The 21659-nt window shown below is 39.3% G+C and overlaps 1 protein-coding gene across 2 annotated transcripts in view; it reads left to right on the top strand.

The window, feature by feature from the left end:
• Positions 1-21157, top strand: part of FAM204A (family with sequence similarity 204 member A) — a 29948-nt gene extending 8791 nt beyond the window's left edge. For both annotated transcript variants that reach the window (XM_055424559.2, XM_055424560.2), the window contains exons 6-8: positions 7954-8043; positions 20539-20645; positions 20956-21157. In XM_055424559.2, the coding sequence (XP_055280534.2) occupies positions 7954-8043; positions 20539-20645; positions 20956-21007 (249 nt within the window). In that variant the 3' untranslated portion in view covers positions 21008-21157. The remainder of the gene's footprint in view (positions 1-7953; positions 8044-20538; positions 20646-20955) is intronic.
• The last annotated feature ends 502 nt before the right edge of the window (positions 21158-21659 follow it).

Genomic DNA, 21659 nt, shown 5'->3' with positions numbered 1-21659 from the left:
GAGGTACAGAGGCCTCTTGGTTAAAGCCCAAGGATATTGTGTCTTGCATATACGGACAAAATCATTGCTCTATACCACTGTTACGTATGTAGAGATCGTTACTGTTTTCTGGTTCACCAGTATTTCTTGTGAAAAACTGCTTGATTTTTAAACCCATCATTGGGGTTTAAAATTGGGTGCCTCATTGAGGGCACATGCATTAAAGAACTGACACAACAGAGTTTTTACATGTGAACCATTGATTCCAACTTTGCTAAGAATTCTTGTCACCTAGTCCGTGGAACACTGGGGAATTGGTACCAGGATCACCTTGTACTGCAATAGTTAGAGATATTGAGAAATCTCCTTTTCCCAAATGTTCAAGCAGGTACAGAAATGCTCAATTTCTTACAGAAATCACTGGTTAAGAGCTGAAACTAAAGCCCCGACTTTATTCCACCATTCTCAGTTCTCCAGCTTCACCATCCAAGAGTCTGATAAGTTTTAACGTGATTGCTATGCTCTGACCACTGTGATTCTGGTGGGCTGGGAGGAGGGATCTTGTGGGGAGGATGCTCTTGACTGCAGCAAACCTGTTCCAGAGCCTGAGGTAGGAGGCTAATGCTGACAGCAGTGGTCCCCGACCATCTCTGGCCCTCCTGCTTTAGAGTCCTAACTGCTGACTAGATTGTTATTTTGAGGGGAAAAATGGTTAATTAAAAAAAAAATTTTTTTTTTTTTTTTAAATTTTACGGCCACACTGCATGCAGGCAGGCTCTTAGTTCCCTAACCAGGGATCAGACCTGGGCCCCTGCAGTGAAAGCGCCAAGTTCTAACCTCTGGACCACCAGGGAATTCCCAGAAATGGTGAAATACTGGTTCTCATTGGAAATATCTTTTAAAGTTGTGCTTGTGAATTAGGTGGTCTTTGATCTTCAGTTGTTTACAATATTTGTTATGTTTTCTCATAACTATATTGTAAGTCACTCAGTCATGTCTGATTCTTTGCAACTCCATGGACTGTAGCCTGCCAGGCTCCTCTGTCCATGGGATTTTTCCAGGCAAGAAAGGGTTGCTATTCCCTTCTCCAGAGGATCTTCCTGACCTAGGGATTGAACCTGGGTCTCATGCATTGCAGGCAGATTCTTTACCGTCTGAGCCACCAGGGAATCCTGTATTTACTTTAGAATATCTAAATTGTTTCTTAGTGAAGCTAAAGCTATAAAATACAGTAGACTCTTGAGAGTCCCTTGTACTGCAAGGAGATCCAACCAGTCCATTCTAAAGGAGATCAGTCCTGGGTGTTCATTGGAAGGACTGATGCTAAAGCTGAAACTGCAATACTTTGGCCACCTCATGAGACGAGTTGACTCACTGGAAAAGACTCTGATGCTGGGAAGGATTGGGGGCGAGGAGAAGGGGACGACGGAGAATGAGATGGCTGGATGGCATCACCGACTCTGTAGACATGAGTTTGAGTGAACTCCAGGAGTTGGTGATGGACAGGGAGGCCTGGCGTGCTGTGATTTATGGGGTTGCGGAGAGTCAGACACGACTGAGCGACTGAACTGAACTGAAGCCTTTACAAAATGTAGAAATTTTGGGAGTATTTTTTTACATTTCTAATATTCTGTATTAGAATATTATTTCCCTACATGTATGAAATTGTACCTTCTTGATAATTGGTGAGATATGGCTAAGTTATTCTTTGTCTGAAGTTTGGAATTCGTGAAGAGTAACTTTAATAAAGGATACTAGGATTCCTTGTGCAAAGACTTTTGTACAGCTCAGTTTTAAGAGCAGTTTTCTGTTTCACATTGTATATTAGATGTATTCTAGAAAAAGAGAAATAAAGCTCCATTTTAAAAAGAAATTTCTGTTTAAGGGAAGACTGCTGTAAATCCTTTTATATATACTCACTGATCTGTTTTAGAAGTTTGGATTTTCTTAACAGCAGCGTTCTTCTGTATTAATGACATCTGACTAAGAAAGTCGTGGCATCTCCTGAACAAGGAAACTGATGCTGGCTAGGCTAGTATCGCCCAGGATGTTGCCAGCACTTAATATTCTATTAGTGAGTGTAAGCATAAGAGGAAAGGAAGGATTTGGTGAAGCCAAATGATTTCATATTCTCTTGGTAGTTCAGCTGAAATGCATGCCAGCAGGTTCACACTTATTCTTTGGTTTGGGATCACTGTTTTCCATGCCCCCTTGGGCTATCATGCCAGAGTCTCCACTGTGAAGCCAACAGAGTAAATAGACAGTAAAAGATGTCCACATTGGAGCCACCAAGATAAAAGCTAAGAATAAATGTCAGTCCACCAGATAATAGCTGCTGCCCAAGAAATCTATAGAGGATCATGAAAATCCCTGAGCAGTTTGGACAAAACCAGCATGGATTTCTGCTCCATTGTTTTATTTCTCAGGAGCAAAGGCTGATCTGTTACCATATTAGCAACCCTTTTAGTCCCCTCTCCACTCAGTCACTCAACTCTTAAGAATGGTAAAACAAAACGAACTTTTTAAGTCTGTTGTGTGATCCATCTTTTTTATTCTTTTCTTTCCCCCCTCTTTTTTTTTGAACACTGCCAGACTATTAAAACTGTTGCTCAACCACGGATGTGTATTTATAACATTGCTGTCACCTGCTTCCCTGACAATGCAGAGAGGCTTGTATTTTAAAATATAATCTTCTTCCTAATATATAGAGCTGTTTTAAAGTGTTCCTGTATTAAATACAGCTATAATTGTGTTTCTGGCAGCAGTTCTGAGTCTTACAAAACTTCTGTAATCGTAACATAATTAATGTTGAATCTATGTGGGAATTTCTTTAGAATAAATAATTTCATTATAAATGCCTCAAGTATTGTTTAGTTGCATCAATTTGATTAGTCAGCAGTCATCTTTGGGAGTAGTTTTATGTCTACTTAATGGGTACTTTTTGGCAAGAGAAACCGAAGGTTTTCTGTAGAGTAACTGCACACGGTCTTTGATAATTTTTGTTTATGAGAGGAAGCTGCTGTTGTACTGTATGGCTATTTTCAAACTTGTTTTCTTAAAAGAATACTTTTTCTTACTAGGCTCTCACATGGAGATCCAGTACACAGATCACAGGCTGGCTGCGTGGAGTGGGCGGGAGTTGGGTGGCTGGTGGTGGGAATGTGGAGGTACCCGATGTTCCCCTGGAATCAGGTACCGAGTTTTCTCTCTTGATCTTTATGTGATCCCTGTTGGCTGGTTAATACCCACCAGCTATTATTCTCATAATACAGATGAAGCAACTGAAGCCCAGCATGATTTGTCTAAGAAAACAGAGCAGGTTGAAAAGGAAAATGGTCCCAAATCTAGATTCTTATGAAGTAATAGTCCAACTTAGTTTTACTTTGTTGATTATTTGCTAAGTCGTGTCCATCTTTTTTTTTTTTTTGGCGACCCCATGGACTGTAATCCACCAGGCTTCTCTGTCCATGGGATTTTCCAGGCAAGAAGACTGGAGTGGGTTGCCATTTCCTTCTCCAGGGGGTTTTTCTGACTTGATTCAAATAGTTTAAGTGGGTGTGATTTATATGTAAAAGTAACAACACTTAATTCTTTTTTTTCTTCCTCCTTTATGGAGAGATTACCTAATTTTTTCCCTAGATATTTAGATCTGATCATAGAACAGCAGACTTGAGTGGACAGTTCATTTGTATTAAGGTTTAGAAGTTGAATGTATTATCTGATTGAATATTCAGTAGCAAAATATCTGTAGAAATGCATTATGTTACAGTTTAACCTAAACAGTTTTAATCGGTATATTAAAAGAGATTTTACTACACACATACGGATGATTAATCCTTAATGTAAAGCCTAGTACCCATAAGTTTCTTAGATACTTATAGTACTGCTGCCTTGTTAGCTGTCACTTATTGCCTCATGGTAACCTGTCAGATACTGGCCTTAGATGATTTTCCACCTGTGACTAAATTGCCATCAGTAAGTTTGTCTGTACTGAGATATATCTTAAGCTAAATTCTGAGTCCTGCCAGAGGTATCTTAGGAGCACACTGAGGCCTTATCATCGGTCCTGTCCCCATCAGTCCTGAATATTCATTGGAAGGACTGATGTTGAAGTTGAAATTCCAATACTTTGGCCACCTGATGCAAAGAACTGACTCATTTGAAAAGACCCTGATGCTGGGAAAGATTGAAGGCGGCAGGAGAAGGGGACGACAGAGGATGAGATGGTTGGATGGCATCGCCGACTCAGTGGACACGAGTTTGAGTAAACTCCATGAGTTGGTGATGGACAGGGAGGCCTGGTGTGCTGCAGTCCATGGGGTCGCAAAGAGTCGGACATGACTGAGCCACTGAACTGACTGACGGACGGACTGAGGCCTTGCAGAGGATCAGCAGTGCTTTTGTACAGGCCTCCTGCCACTCCTGTGGTGTGAAAGATGCCCTAGATATTTCCGGTAAAGGTTACTCTGGGGTCCAACTTATGACCTGTAGAAAGCCTTACTACTCAAATCTTAGTTTGTGAGATGACTGACTCAAAGTTGAAATCTTGGGTCTTATACTTGTGTCTGAGCCCTTGACTAACTGTAATGAGGTCTGTAGTTATATAGAGGTGAACCTTCTTTTTGTTTTAATGGTATCCTGATAGATATAATGTGAATACCTTATTTATTGAGTTACTACTGTGTTCTGAAAACTTTGCTAGGTATTCTTTACCTTTAGTGTAACTCTGCAAAGAATGTGGTAGTATTCTCATTTTACAGATGAGAGAACTGTAGCCTGTAGAGGTTTGGGAACAAAACTCAGGGTTTCTTGTCCAGTAGTTAGAGGAGCTGGAATTTGAATCCAGGTTTGACCTCAGCAACTGTGTTCTTTGTAAACTGTTGTTAGTTTTTGGTCTTAAGGTGATAGAAATGTTTAACCTCAGGGTTTTTATGAAGAGTTGACTCACTGGAAAAGACTCTGATGCTGGGAGGGATTGGGGACAGGAGGAGAAAGGGACGACAGAGAATGAGATGGCTAGATGGAATCACCGACTCGATGGAGGTGAGTTTGAGTGAACTCTGGGAGGTGGTGATGGACAGGGAGGCCTGGTGTGCTGTGATTCATGGTGTCGCAAAGAGTCGGACACGACTGAGCAACTGAACTAAACTGACCTGAACTGAACTGAAGCATTTAAAAAATATTTGGAATGTTACTGTCTTCTTATGGAAGCAGAGTCTGGGTGTGTGTATAGAAGCAGAAATTTTTCCAAGCCAAAAGGAGCTATTATATTTTACTTAAATAAATTGCTTAAAAAAGAGAAAAGGGGGAGAAAAAAAGCAAAGTCATATCTAGTGAAACTTTTATTGATACTAAAAAAAAAACAACTTCTAAAAGAGCTAAAAATAAAGTTGAACATGTAAGGGGGAATCTAGAATTTTATTTCTAGGGGAGAATTTTGGTCGTCCATGCTGATTCTCTGATTTTCTCTAAGGAAACTGAAGCTTATGAGTTAAGTACCTCCTTTGCCCGGTGCTGTGATCACCTTTCTGACTTCTGGCCCAGTGCTCTTTCTGCTATACTAGAGGCTGGTTGGAATGGCTTGGGGAATGGGAGTTCATTGATAGTAGAGAGAGGTGTAATTTTAGCTCATTTATTTTTCAGTGAAAACAATCAGCTCAGCAGTTCATATGTTTCCAGAAAAGGGGAATGTTCTTGTTTTCCATCCTGGGGACTTTCACTGTAAGCTCAGTTGGTAAAGAAACTGCCTGCAGTACAGGAGATCCGGGATCGATCCCTGGGCCTGGATGGTCCCCTGGAGAAGGAAATGGCAACCCACTCCAGTATCCTTGCCTGGAAAATCTCATGGACAGAAGAGCCTGGTGGGCTATAATCCATGGGGTCTCAAAGAGTCGGACACAACTGGGCGACTAACACTTACTTACTTACTGTAAGCTGTGTCTCCATGGTAACCAAAGGGAGTTAAGTTGATGGATTTCTAGGCCTCACCCCCAGAGTTTTCTGATTCAAATTTGAATTTTTAACCAGTTATCAAGTAGTGCCGATGTTGCTGGTTCAGACTCCAACTTTGAGAACTTAAGGCTTAAGAGTCTAGTTTGAAAAGGTTATTCATGAGTTGCAGGCCTGAAGGGAGGAGAGGAGACTCAGGAAGGGGCTGAAGGACTGTGAGAATAAATACGATGGTGCTACAGTATGGGGTCCAAATGAAGCCCCAACAGGTTCACTTTCTCTGAGGACTCGAGGTAAGTGGAAGGGCAGAATCTTGTGTTTGGAGAGAATTCTAGATTGTAAAGCTCTTATATGGCCTAGAGCACGTGTATTCAAAGGTTCCAGGAGATAAAGAACTTGAACTGAGTGTAACCCAGTATGTGCCTTCTTTCTTTGAAGAAGTCTGATTGTCCTTATCATCCCTTACCCATTCTCTTCTAATAAAAAATCAACTAGGCAAACCTATGCATAGTCATGTAGCTGATTTGCATTCTGGCACAAGCTCAGTTCACAGACTGGCATCATTTGCAGACTTGAACTGAAGCATAGACCACACTTGTAGAGTCCCTGGCCTCGAGTGTAGGTTTGGGGTGGGGGTGGGGGGCTGTTATTTAGTGGCTCCTGACAATGAAGGATGTTGGAAGAGTGAGTCCAGGACGTTGTTTGGATCATCAAGAAAGGAATTCTGCAGCAGTGCAAAAAAGATAAATTTCTGGAGACTGGTAGATGATCACAAACCAGGATGGAAAAAGGACAGTAGAGCAGCATGGCCTGGGCTCAGAGACTCTGTTAGGCTCCTGAATGACACTCTGAAGCTCCAGTCCAGAGCAAGGAAAAAACCACATCATCCTCCAGGCCTGGGTGGGGAGAAGGATTGTGAGAAGGAACAGTCTTCACTTAACTCAGATGTCATCAGTGATAGCCTCCTGATCTCTGCTTCCAGAATCTTTTTAGGCACATTATGCGTGGGCATTTTTAAAGTCTTGTTTCAACAAAGGCTCCATGGGAGTGAAGTTTCTCTTATAATGAAGCAGTACTCTGATGGAAGAGACATTGCTTGGACTTCTTTTATTAGGTTAAATAGGGAGAAGTCTATTAACCAGAAACGAGGAAGATACACTAGATAAGCCATTGGGATAAACTTTTCTTCTAAGAAACATATATTAGACTATCTCTTTAAAAATTAGTATTTTCTTTGGTAACTATTTCTACAAACTAAAACTGAGTTATTTAAGTCTAACAAGTATCTTTTCATAGAGTATGATATATCCTACCTATCTGTTTGGTAATCCCATGAAAATTTTAATTATGATTTCATGAAGTATCTTCAGCTAGTAAGTAGCATTTCATAGGAAAGTAAAATATAACTTTTCTCCTGTGTTTAATATCCAACTTAATACCCATAGTCAGAGACTAGCAGGGGCTGGTGAATGAAAGTATGGGCAGTAGAGAAAGAGGCAGAGGAAAAGGGTGGTTTAGAATATGGGCTCTGGGCAAATCTATTAGTAGATTCATGCAATGGCTTGACACTTAACAGACTCTGACTTGGACAAATTGATGAGTCCAAGCTTCTGTTTCCTTATGTTCAAAACAGGATAACAGTTTTATTTCATCAAATTGTTATATGGATTAAATGAGCTTTCTTATAGTGAGAAAGAATGTGCTATATAATAAGCATGCCATAATTTCTAACTTATTATTATTAACGTATTGTTATCAAGGGAAAGTGTAGTCCTTAGAATCACAGAAATGTGGATTTGGATCTCCTTAATTCAATTAATCTGACCCTGGATAAGTCATTTAATGTTGCTGATTCACTTTCTCATCAGTAAATGGGAGTGGTAGCAACTACCGGATGCGGTCATTGTGAGAATGAAGTAGTCTTAAGTACATAATGTGTTTGGTGTGGTCCCGTGACAGTCTTTGCTAGCAAGGGTTTGCCTTTCTTTCCTGCCTCTTAAGTTTGAGATTTCTTATTCTTTCTAGTCGGGACTTGAAAAGAGGATAGACCAAGCTGTGGAAGAGTGGAACATTGAGAAAGCCGAGGAACTCAGCAACCAGCTAGCTACTCGAGAGGTGAGTCAGCCCCACCATGATGCTCTGCTGTGCTTTCAAATCTTCTGAAATGAGTGTACGTTCTTCGCGTGATCACGAGTAAGTGCAATGTTCAAATATTTGATCTAAGATTTTCCTTTCTGTCCATTTTCTTCCCTCTTAATCTCCCATTTATTTTTAAATACTGGGTTTTATTTTTGTCTTTACTGTTAATAAATTATTCTGATCTAAATCTTAATGCTGGAAATAATCCATGGTTGACTTCAGCCTCTAGATTTCATCTAGTTCAGAGCGCTGTCTGCCAGTTGTGCAGAAAAGGCTAGCTTTCTTTTTCCATTTTCATCTTTAACTCAGTTTAACTCTCCCTGAGGGCAGCCACGTGCTCTGGGGTCACATCTCTCTCTCAGAGTGTTCCTAACCCTTTCTCCCCAGAATGCTTTCTTACTGCATATTCTAAATAGTTCCCTCAGCCCTAAAGAAGTCTCAGCCTTTTTCTAACCTAAAGTCTGTAGTATAAAGCTAATAGGTATATTGAATATTCTTTTCCCAAGTACCAAGGCATCCAGAAGATTCTCACTTGCACCCTCTGGGAGAAAGTTGCAAAATTTGTAAAACAGTTTCTGTTTGCCCTTCACTCAGAGACCTGAAATGTTAACAGTCAACATTTGCTTGATCATTCTTTTCTGATTTAAGTACCTTATTTAGATTTTCCAAATATGTCAGTGATTGCCTTTATAATAAAAGAACATTTTTCTTTTTACTGGTCTCAGACGCTGAGTTTTGTTGTGTTTTTTTAGTCTTCTTTAATCTGGAATGTGTCCTCAGTCTGTCTGTGTTTCTCAGGACCTTAGTAATTTTGAAGAGTAGCTGATGATTTTGTAGGATGTCTGTCAAGTTTGCTTTGTCTGGTGCTTCCTCATGATTAGATTCATGCCTGCATGTATTGGTGGGAAAATCACAGCTGTCCTCAGTGCAGGATATCAGAATGCATGTGGCATCTATTTGTCTACTTTATTGATGATGTTCCTTTGATTATTTGCTTAAGGTGGTGTCTCCAGGTTTATTCTAACATTATTCTTCCCTGTGTAAATTAATATGTATCTCACAGAGAGGTGAGAGATGATTTGAGACTCTGTGAATATTCTTTTCCTCACTATTATTTACCTACTAATTTTAGCAGTCATTGCTGATTGTTTTCCAGCTTGAGACAATTACTATTATAATTAAGATCTTGAAAACATTATTTAATGTACTTTTCATCTTTACCTGGCAAATCAGATCTAAAATTTGTCTTCAGTGAGGTACTGGATTCTAGAATCTCTTATGTATCTATGTTAAATCTCCCAGTAAGCTGGACAGTTGGGATATAGTTTCCCTACGTGATGGATATATTCTCCCTAAGTGATGTGCTGGGAGGGCTGGGGTCGTGGGGCCTTGTGTCCACCAGGGTTGTATGTTCAGTCCCTCCTTGTCTGTCTCATCAGTGGTCACCTGTGAGCAGGAGGCCACGTGTTAGAGTGAGCAGAAGTAGAGCCTCTGAGGCCTCAGACGTGTGTTTCCTTTGAGAGTATTGAGTTTCTGTTTCTGTGTCTTGCTTTGTCATACTGCTGTTTTTGAAATGGGAATTGCATACTAAGGTATTTTCCATTTTAAAAATAATAATAAATATAATATCATTATATAATAATATATAATAATAACAATAATATTTATATAAATAAATAATAATAACCATTTAGGTTATTCTTTCCTGTCACGCTTTATGACAGATGAGATTGCTTTAGAAATATACACCATTTTCAGCACTTTTAAGGATAGTAAGCATTTTCTCAAGAGTTCATTTACTTCCATACCAGCATAACGCTTTGTTCTAGTGAAAGAAAATTTATCTAGTGTGGGGTTAAAGACTTCTGGTTAAAAGGAAAAAGAGTAATGTGGGCCCTCCTCTTTTTCTTGTACAAGTGGAAAAACATCTGGAAAGTGTTTATTGGCCAGACACAGACACCAGAGAGATACTGATTACATGTTAATTAAACACCCGTGGAAGAATAACTAAAGAGATGATGGAATTCTTGAATAAATAGTTTAGTTTGAGGTTTAAGTTTTTCATATTTATCTCCTTTGTGCCAATCACTGTGGATATGAAAGATGGGATTTTGAGAAGTAAGTAATCGTGAGTTTGGGGCAGAAACACTTTATGAATTAAAGGTATACATGCATGGTAGGTGTCCTTTTGGAAATCAGGTATACTGGTTTTTAATCAGTACCGTTTTCTTTTTTCAAGAAGCAGTGAGTGGGATGTGCTGATAAAGGCTTTGCTCAGAGGCACAGATCTCAGAGTTCTTAAAGCCTTTTCCAACTGTAATAAGTGAAACTAATTTTTGATGTTTAACATTTATAAGCCTGTGAAACCAACAGGGCAGTATCATTATTGAGAAGAGTGAAGCCAAAAGTAGAACCTATGTCTGAGAACGGGCCTTGAAAACAGTTCCTCAAAACAGAACAGAACAAATCAAACTGGTATGTCAAAATAAAGCTGTCAGTGCACTGGCATTATGACACAGCAAGCACGTATTTTTCCAGAATGATATGCCCTTAAATTAATGATGGCATTAAAGATGGGTGTGATCTGGTGTGGGGGATGGCTTAAGTTCACATGTTGGAAACCGAGATTGTGCTCTCAAATTTGGCTTTGCAGTGTAGTAATGTGGTTGGGAAGGTCCATCCTATTGATTAAATCCTTCTTTGTTGTTAACAATATTGGAGGAGAGATAAAAGTGGAAAAATACACTTGGGTTTGTGTCATAGTGATGAAAATGTACTGATTTGAAAAAAAATTACTATTTTTTAAAAAATTACTATTACTATTTATGTATACATACACATGCACATTCACACACATGTTTGAGCACATTTATAGCTTCTTAACCTCAGGCCTGAACTGGAAGAACATTCCATTTATTGATAGTGATCCTCAAAAATGCCATCCTTTGGTTCTTATCTTTTCTGACACACTTTGTTACCATCCAGATCATACCAATTTGTAGAAACCAGTAGAAACAAGTATTTAAAATTAAGTGCTAAGCCTAGATTTAATAAAGTAAGCAGCATTTTAGTCAAATCTCACATTTTGAAAATAGACTTTGTCTCTAGGCATCTTCATGTTAGCCTGCTGTACGTAAAAACCAACTTGGTTTGGCAGCAAACTGTGAATTTTTACCATTGAATGAGTCACACGTACATTAACTAGAAAATATATTGCTTTCAATTATAGCTGTACCATGTTAGGGCAAAAATGAGTGGGGAGGAGAGGTTGCCAGTGAATTTTGTTTAAGCTTTGTATATAGCTCATGCCCCTGAAGGTTTCCTTTTCTGTAAGTGATTCAAATAGGATGATCTTTGACAGCACCAACTAAACTTAATTCCTTGGAAACATCTGTACATACTTCATGTTGTAATGTTACAACTATTTTATGTAACTTATAGTAATTTAAGAAAATAATTTGCAAGGTATTAATATTCATATCTGAAATATTTTGGTTATAATCTGCTACTATCTTTGCTAAGGTCAATAGCCTTCAGTTGGAGTAATGATATAAAATGTTTCATATCTTAAAGCTTTTTGCACCAACTTATGAGTTCAGCCTTTAGTACTGTTAAGCACAGTATGTATTTAGAATCTAACCAAGGTGTCCTAAGTACAAATCATAAAAATAATTGTCTCACTTTGATAGTATTCTTCTTATAGGTAATGATAAATATTTCATTGGCAGTATGAATTAAACTGAAAATTTAATTTTAGCTTTATTAAATTTCTTAAATAGACTACTTAGATTTTTGGATTCCAAAACATAGGTGAAGTTAATAATGTTGAAATAGTAATTGTTTGTTAATATTTAAATAGGCAAGGTAGGAATGGTCTTTTTAAAAAAACCAATGTTTGAATTGATTGAGTTGTATTCTTTCCTAGCTAAATACATTAAATACTCTCTACATTTGGGGCAGATTATTAATTTGTTGCTGAAGTTCTATTTTTAGAGCCATTTCCTAGAAAAATCTTAAGGCGTTCTTGTTGGAGAGGGATATATATACACATTTGAGGAATTAGTTTTTGTATTTTATGTTAACATGTAAGAGGAAATATTTTCCTATTTCTCAGAAATATTTCCTATGCTACAGCACTTGTTCTGGCACTCGGAATTTTTCCATTTCAATTCATTGTTGGACTATAGTTTCCTCGAGAGGATTCTGGCTATAATCACCCTTTCATTTTGATTATTAATTTCATGTCGATGTACACACTGCATTGTCTTGATGAAATAAGAGCTTCAATTCACCCCCTCTCCCCAAAATAACCTCCCCTAATAAAAAGTTGACTCACTGGAAAAGACTGATGCTGAGAAAGGTTGGGGGCGGGAGGAGAAGGGGACAACAGAGAATGAGATGGCTAGATGGCATCACCGACTCTGTGGACATGAGTTTGAGTGAACTCCGGGAGTTGGTGATGGACAGGGAGGCCTGGCGTGCAGTGATTCATGGGGTCTCGGAGAGTCGGACACGACTGAGCGACTGAACTGAACTGAACTGAATAGAACAGTTTTGGCGGATGTAGCTATCAAAGTACCTTGATCATTTGCATATCCAGAGTTCAGAACTGACACATTTGTTTCAATTTTTGAGATAGAGATAGTGCCAAACCTGGTTAAGTTTGAAGTTGCTTCTCATCAGTGCTGTTTCCAGAGCTCTGATGTTTTAGGAAAGTTGTTTGCATGCATCACATTTAAAAAAAAAAAAAGCTGAGTTGATGGATATTATAGTGAAGAACGTCTTGTGGTTCTAAACTCTTGATTCTCTAATCCAGAGGGCAAAATTATTTTCTTCCTGTTTTTGTGACTACTTTTAGAACTCTCTTAACAACCATGATTCCAGAGGTAAGGAGATTTGTTTAGATATGAAACTGAACATATATTCCAATTAGCTGTTATTAGAATTTATCACTAGAACCTGTGACTCTAAGGCCAGCAGGTGCTTTCTATTTTCTTAGTTATTATGATTTCTAGCCACTGAAGATAGGGTAAACAAAGTACAAATACATTAAGTAGTACCCATTGGTACATAATAAAAATTTTAAATTAAATATCTCCATTTCAACATCTTATTTTTACAGAAAGAGATTTCCTTTGTTGTGAATTCCAGGAGTGTATATGAAGAATACGTTGTTTCAAAGTCACTTAATGCCTGCAAACTCTCTGGCAAAATTTATTTTATGTCCCTCTTTGAAACTTTACTACCCTACCTCCCACCCCTTCCTTTTACTTTCTTTTGGTCTTTCCATTAGACAGCAGAATGTAGGACCATTTTCTTTGCAGTATATTTCACTGATTAGCACTGGGAGGGAATCTAGGACACAGGGGAAAAGAACCTCACTGAACAGGCTCTTGCTGGTCGGTTGTGATCAGCCACCTGGGGAAGCTGCCTGCCATGGAGGGAGGGGTGTGTACCTCTGTTAAGGATCCTGTAGAAATGACTCACTTTCATTAACTTTGGTCATTTCTCAGTGGTTTTTTAATTTAAACGTTCCTCTTTGTGTCATTTTGTAGTCTGTGCATAGTCCGGGGGGCTTTTCAATGGTAATTTTAATTCTTTGAAGCCTGTTCTCCTTAGTTCTTAAAAGTAGTTCAGTTATTTCATATAGATGAACAGGTAGCACAGTGTATGGAAAATAAGCTCTGTCTGTCCAGGTGCGGGAAGGCCTAGTTGAATTCCCTTACGTGGAGCTGAAAGATAAGTTCTTTCCTATAAAAAATGGTGTACATCCTTGAAGTTGGAGCATTTTAATATGAGAAAAATAAAAATGGTACTGAGTGATGGGTTTTCCTCTCAAGCTTTTAGGTGTGCTTTTTAGATCTCATTGCACTGAGGACATTTTCTTTTAACCTCTGGGGTATGATTGGGTGATCACCTAGAATGGTGTTCCTTATGCTGTCTTTTAATTATGTTTATGGTGCTTTTAACAAACCTTAAAAAAAGATTTCAGATGTTACAAGTCTAATTAAAGAGACAGACAAAGCACAGTTTATACTGTAGATTTTTTCTGCAGTTCAATTAATCAGCATGTTTTCTCTTTTAATTAAAACCATTTTAGTAAATTAAAGCCCACAGCAAAACACATATATAATTTGTTTGTAATTAGCTCTTAATTGGTGGTAGTTGAAGCTTAGCACCCTTGGTTTCTTTCTTCATGATTGCCATTTTATTAGCAGCCAGTCATTAATTAATCTTTTTCTAATTAGCTTATAAAACTGTTGATGGCACATTATTGTAAATGTGATTTTAAGTTCAAAGCTTGTTAATAAGCTTTCTTACTTAGAAGAACAGAGATAAAGAAATTGCTGAAAACAGTACTACAGTTCTTTAAAAAAAAGAAAAACTGTCTTTCTGATGGGGACTGTGTAAAGCATCTAACAGCTTATGGTTAATTTTTTTCCCTTATGAATGGAATAAGTTGCTTGAATATAAATGTCTCTATCCAGGAGTAATTTCAACGGTGTAATGTCGTTTCTCCCCCCTTTGGAATACTGTAATCTACATATAATTTGAAGCCTTAATAGTCATCATTAAACCAGGTGTTACATAAACTATTTCACTATGAAATCAGAGTTGAGGATATGAATCAAAATTTATCTTCTCACACGTCATGGGCTAAATACATTTTTTTAAAATAAATTGCAAGGTGAATCATATATATTAATACACGTAAATATACAATATATGTAATATGTCTATACAAATATATCTTATATTTTAAAAACAGGGTTTGTTGGGTTATGCCTTGAAGTAAAAACCATTTGACTTTAACTGATTTGAAGTTATAGGTGTTAAAAAACAGGTGTTTGTGCAGGTGTGCACACAACATAGATATACATATTGCACAAACGTGGAAACCTGTGCATGCACGTTCTAAGGTGACAGTGAAATCAGGCTGCTTTTTCTAACAGAGGGAAGAAGACTTGATTTAAAGTCTGTATTTAAATGACTGGATATGCCATAGCTTCTTTGCTGTCCTCAGAGCTTCGGCATCTCAGGTATGTCCGTGGAAATGTACCAGTCCAACTGAAGACATCCTGAATTCACTGTAGCACCTGCCGTGTTAACCTGTGGTTTGAATAAAACACATTAGCCACGTCATATTGTTGATTGAAATATACTATCGATTTCATGAAACTTCATGGTATTCTGAGCTGTTCATCAGTATTTTTGCAAAGTTTTGAAAGTTATTAAAAAGAAAAAAATAAAGCATCATCAGTCCTTGGAAGTGCTTTTTCTTCTTTGCTGTTTGAACTTTGCATGTTATTTCAACTTTGGCTATTTCTTTGCTTGTTTTTAAGAAGGCATTTTATGATGCCATGCAAGAGACACTAGAAAGGGATAGCTGACAAGGAAAAAATTAAAAATTGGATAAAAAGTAAATGAATAATGTCATATTACCAAAAAGATGAGAGGCTAATTTGTGCCGACTTTTTGCTAATTTTGTTCAAGCCTCAAAATGAGGAGCTGTCACCCGTTCTGTGTGGCGCTGATGACAGTGCCAATGATCCATGAAATAAGCTGCCGCTGGCTTTGTTCTGATAAGAATGAACAAATCTGCACAGTGTTCGGCTCCCAGAATCTCATTTTCATACTTGCATGCAGGCGAAAAGAAATAAGCTGTTTGCAGGCTTGATTAATCAGACATTGGAGGGGTTTTTGTCTCTTTGATCTCTTTCGTCTCCTAGGTAACTTGCTTGACATTAATGTTGAGCTTGAGTAAAGACAATCAGGAATTGTCGACCAAACTGATATAAAAATTAAAGACCTTAACACTTTAAGTACTCCAGTAATGGTTCCGCTTTACTTCAGAAAACATCTGTTTTCATTTAATTAAAGAACAAAAGAGAATGGCATAAATATTTTTCATAGAGACCTATTATTCCATAAAAAGTTAAAGTATGATAATTGGTATTTTTAAATAAGTGCCTTGAAAGTGTGCAAAAGGGAGGGAAACTTCATAAATCTGTTACAAGCTAGTAATTTGAAGATGAGTAAAATATTTTATGAAATGGATAAGAAGTTTACAGTGATGCTAGATGAAGCTGTTTGAATCAGATTCTTCAAATGATTATCAGCAAACTTTAGCAGGGCAAGGTTTAGCAAGAAAAACTAACTTTATTTCACAAGTTTGTCTTTTAAAAATCTTGACTATGTTACACGATGTGCCATTATATCTGTTTTACAACCCAATATGATTTACACATGCTCAACCTGTAAAATTGAAAGGAATTAAAGAAATGTCGCCGTGCATTTGCTTGAGGTTATGCAGACGCTTTTACAAATCTTCCAAGTGGCTGTAAAGATGAATGCCTCAAGGGTCCAGCCAGGGCCCTGCTTTTCCAACCAGCTAAAGCCCTTATCTTAAATCCAAGCAAAGTACCATTAATCTTTTTGAAAGACCTTTTATGGCTTTTAATATATCCCAAATTAGAACATTTTACACCCTTGGTTCCTGAAATATGGTGATAAAAAGCCTTTAGAGCTTAATTTTCCTTACCGCTTGCTCTGACCAATTTGCAGTTCTTTGTGATAATGTTTAGACACCTTAATTAAAATGCAGCAAAATATTGGATGTTCTATATGGAAAATGCTGATACTTTGACGACACGTAGAAGAAACTCTGTATATATTTTTATTCTTGAAAAAAATTTCTTTGCACATGGTGTTGCACTAGTTATCTGATGACCCGAAACTGTTTTTTAATATAAAAACCATTGACCAAGCTTTTGTGATGTTTACATTGGGCCCAAAGATGCTTGCTTTCTTTTTAGAGAAGCAAAAGGGGGTTCTTGGGGACCTATATTGTTTGTTGGTAATACTGAAGCGTAGCGCGGTATTCTTTGTCTTCTGGACCTTGGTTTAGTCTCTTGTCTGGGGAAACATGTTTCTTCTCAACTCTCTTTCCTATAGAAGATCTTATGATCCTTTCAGATTTCCAGATATTTCCGTTCTTTTTCTTTTCTCCTTGGGAATAAGTAAAGCACATTCATCTTAAGCGTGCAAAGGCCCCAGCATTGATCGGACTTTTCATCGTCCTTACAAGCTAAAAGATCCTTTCAGTTAAGTACATAGACCAGGCTTGTTTAATGTTTATCAGTTAAAGAACATTTCACTGAACCGAACCCCAGGCAAGATACAGTTAGAAAACACAGACTTTCCTACAAACAAGTCTGTTTGAAAGTCCTGCCTATGTACCTAATCGCTTAGGCTGTGCACTTAGTCTGCAAAACGATGGAGCCCTCTCATGTAAATACGTGTTTCTTCCATCGTCATGAATTCTTTCTAAGAAGTTTATTCTGTGTCTTATATGGTGTATGTGCTGTCAGTCTTATCTGTGATGCTGATTGTGCTGGGTTTGGCCTTCATGTTGCTAGAAATTCTCCCTTAAGGAAATGGCAACCCACTCCAGTGTTCTTGCCTGGAGAATCCCAGGGACGGGGGAGCCTGGTGGGCTTCTGTCTATGGGGTCACACAGAGTCGGACATGACTGAAGTGACTTAGCAGCAAGAGTATGTGACTGCTGAAAGGAGTTCCATGTGAATCAAATGACCACAGTCAGCGTCCAGACATACTGAAATGGTCTTTGGTTTGTCTACTCCAAATCCAGAAAACCCATATTGGGAAATTTCAATAAGCTAAAAATATAAGCTGCACCCTAATTTACGACAGTTTCAGAAAATAATTTTGTCTCACGGTTAATGGTACATAGCAGCTGTATAGTTCAGGTCCTTTAGTTTCATACTCAAAAGTATAGGCTCAATTTAAATAGAAGATAAACTAGCTGAGGTGGAGTGATCTCAGCAAAGCTATCCTATATCAGATTTGTATTTGCTGTCTGATACATAGGAGTATAATTAGATAAATACTGAATTCCGTGTTTTACCTTTTGGAGGTGGGAGACAGAGAAGGAGACTATCCTGCACGAATGTGGGGAGACCCGGCGTACCTCTTAAACAGAAGTGGCAAGCAGCGTGTTCTGACAGTAGGCAGTTTCTTAGGTGCACTTTCTCTCCCTTCGCGTCCCCCAGCACCCCTTAGCCAGGTGGAATTGTACTCTGACTAGAGGGCTGGGAGCAGAAACGCTGTGTGTCACTTCTGGACTACAGCACTGAGGAGCCAGTGTGAGCCCCTCCAGCCATTTCTTCTCTGCCCCTGAGACTGGAAAGCCGCATGTTGAGATGCTGGCAGCACCGGATGGAGAGCCTGGCCAGTCCACAGCTGACGTGACGTGAAACAGAAATAAAAGTTCAGCCAGTGAGATTTGGAGATTTGTCCGATACTGCAGTTTTGACTAGCCTAACCCAACAGGCACTAACTTGATTTTTTTTGACATTTATGACATTTATGACAAACGGATGGCGTTAGTCTATAGGAAATCCATCTTCATGATGAATGATGCCACAGCATTCTTCTGAGCTTTGTCTTCTTCGATGAGGAAGCTACAGCCCTTTGATTCACTGCCTTTTCTTGGTTGACTTAAATGAGCTGTTCTGTGGTGAAGCACTGAAAGAGAAAAGAGAGCCAGGAGAGCAGGGCGGGGACTAAAGCTGTCAGCTGTAACGGACAGCCCCTCTCCCTGGCTCCCGCCACCCCAGCCCTCTTGTTCAAAGCCGTGTCTGCAGCACCTGCAGCAGGGCCTGACAAAACAGTGCATTTCTGCCCTCATGATGTCGGCTGCGTGAATGTCCTCTGTGTGAGCAAAGATGGTGATGACGGCAGTGGTGCTAGTGTTGGCTTGGGTGGCAGGAAGACGTTGAGTTGGTCTGTTGTCCCAGGTGGGCTCCCAGCTACAATCCACCCTCCTTCCTTCAGTGGCTTTCCTTTGGGTTTCTACCACCTCAGCACACTGGCTTGACCGTCACATTGCTTCCATCTGCTTACCTTCTTTATGTGTATTCTTTCCTGGACTGAAAAATCGGATCTGTTTTTGTTCTCCTTTGTAAACCCTGGATAGTGCTTGATGACTGCTTGTTTCTTTCATCCTAAAAGAAGGTGAGCTGAAAGGAATGGCAGGCAAGCCAAACCTCACTTTCCTAGGTCAGCTTCTCTCCTTACACGTGAGCCCCTGGCCGCCTCCATGCCTCAAACCTTGGGCTCTTAATATTTGACCAGAGAGTGGCTTCTGGATCCTTTACTCTCGTCCACAAGTCTGCTGGCTGATGAAGTGCAGTAGGCTGTGGTCAGAGAGAGAAAAGGAAAGAAACACCAGGAAGAGGTTTTTGTAGCCTTTGTTGTTTCACGAGATACTTTGGAGCCTTCCGTGTAGGCAGGCATTTTTAAAATTGGAGCCCACCGAAAACAGAAGAGCCCCATGCCTGTCCTGGAGACACTCACTGAGGAATAGCTCTGCAGCCACAGGGCCGTGGAGAGTCCAGTGTCAGAACCGTAGGCTCAGCATAGAAGTTGAGGGGCTGGGGAAATACAAAAACAAAGATGGTGTTGAGTTGAGTTGGAGGAATCTTGGGGGGCGGGGCCGAGAGGACACTTTGTTCTGCTGGGACCTTTAGCACTGGGGCAGATGAGTGGAAGGAGTGTGAAGGGGGGTGCTGGCAGGGAACGCTGTGGTCCTGGGCCTCACCTTTTTGCCTCTTGCTGCTGCTGCTGCTGCTAAGTCACTTCAGTCATGTCCGACTCTGTGTGACCCCATAGACGGAAGCCCACCAGGCTCCCCCGTCCCTGGGATTCTCCAGGCAAGAACACTGGAGTAGGTTGCCATTTCCTTCTCCAATGTATGAAAGTGAAAAGTGAAAGTGAAGTCGCTCAGTCGTGTCCGACCCTTAGCGACCCCACGGACTGCAGCCTACCAGGCTCCTCCGTCCATGGGATTTTCTAGGCAACAGTACTGGAGTGGCTTGCCATTGCCTTCTCCATTTTGCCTCTTGGCACCCCTTATATTCTTTTTTTCTGTCAGTGAGTGAAAAGCTATTGCCCATCACACAAAGTGTGTTTATCAAGTAGTAATTAGCTTTCCCGTGTTTTATTAATCACATCTGTGACTGCCAACCCGAGCTTCTGATCAGCATGAGATAGCGGGTCCGTGCATACCCGGTGCTGTAATTCTAGCCCAAAGCAAAGACACTGATGTCTCTGTCAGCCTGGGCCGCCTTATCAGGGTGAATTCCTGTCCGTCCTACTGAAATGCAGAAAGCGCTTCAAGATCTTCATCCACAGGCTTGGTGGACCCTCGAGGGGGCTTGGTGTGGGAAGGAGCTCCATCCGGGAGACTGGTACAGCTGGGGTTGAAGGGCTGAGGGAAGAGAGGAGAAAAGGGACTGCATCTTTGCATTTGTGGTGGCGCTTTGGTGCTTTCAGAGGTGCAAGCATGACCTGTCTTTCTTACCCACAAATTCTCGAGTATCTGTATCATTGTAATTCTTGTATCAGCTAGAATATTTATTTTCACTTTTTCTCCTTTGTAATTCTTAGCTTGGTGTAAAAATTGCCAAAGCTATTGCCTGCCACAACTTTGTGAAAGCCAAAAAGGAGGCTGAAAATTCACAGGCTGCACGAAAAAAGAAGAAACTTGCCTGGGGGTGAGTTTTAAGATTTTTTTTTTTTAATTACTGATTCTGATAACTTCATAGCAATTGCAGAAATCCTGTGATAACGTTTTGTGAATCCAGTTTGTGCATAATTGTTATTCATTTCGTTCTTTGGGTCTTTGCTGCATGTTTATCAGATTATAAATATAGAGGCATGTCTTCATCCTATTTGATATTTATTTTGTAATTGATGGAGTCTGTGAAAACTTTTTAAAGTTTATTTTACTTTGGCACTTAGTAAACGTGTTACTTCAGTAAAGTATTTAGAAATGAATCGAGATTTTCATGTTCTTCATTTTAGATTTGAAGCAAAGAAGAGGTGGGAAACCAAAAGCAACATGGGATATATGTGACTTGCCAGAGTTCTTCAAGACCTTTGAGGCTTCACTGGAGTCTTCAGTTGCTCAGTTTACTAAAAAAGATTTTCCTGCTTATGTTAACTATGTCAGAAAATTGATGGAAATAGAAAAAATAAGCATAAAATTTGGGAGTTGATTATCAAATCGTGTTTCAGTCTTTTTCTAAAGAGTCCGTCCCATTGAAGTGAGTGAAACGGGCCATCCCGTTATTTGTGCAAGTAATCCAAGCATATATAAGGGGGGGGGGATTTTGTTTATTTATTGAGACTCCAGTATAAAATCCATTTCACTTTTCATCTGTTTGCTGGAGCATGGCCAACGAGCTCCTGTACTTCCTTATCTGCACTCGGTGAAACTGCACTTACTCTTGAGTTGTTTTTAAGATGGGCATTTGTTTATAATGGATTAGTCATGAGCGCAAGAAAGATCCTGTGTTTACAGATGACTTTACCTTAATGTTATAAAAGTAATTATCTGTTCTTTATTGTAGGCAGTAGAGTTGATATTTCATAGTCACATAATAAAGGCAATTGATTAATCTTTGTGTACCTTCAGATTAAATAACACCATTTTAAAAAAGGACAGAATCTGACAGTATTTGGAGAATGATTTAAATTCAGGTTCTCTGCCTGGAAATGTCTTCCTA

This window comes from Moschus berezovskii, chromosome 12 (genome assembly GCF_049115385.1).
Source record: "Moschus berezovskii isolate FMDL1 chromosome 12, NW_MosBer_1.0, whole genome shotgun sequence".
In the NCBI taxonomy this organism is placed as follows: domain Eukaryota; kingdom Metazoa; phylum Chordata; class Mammalia; order Artiodactyla; family Moschidae; genus Moschus; species Moschus berezovskii.
Note: the sequence above shows the minus strand (reverse complement) of the source record. Positions and strands in the feature narration are given on the sequence as shown.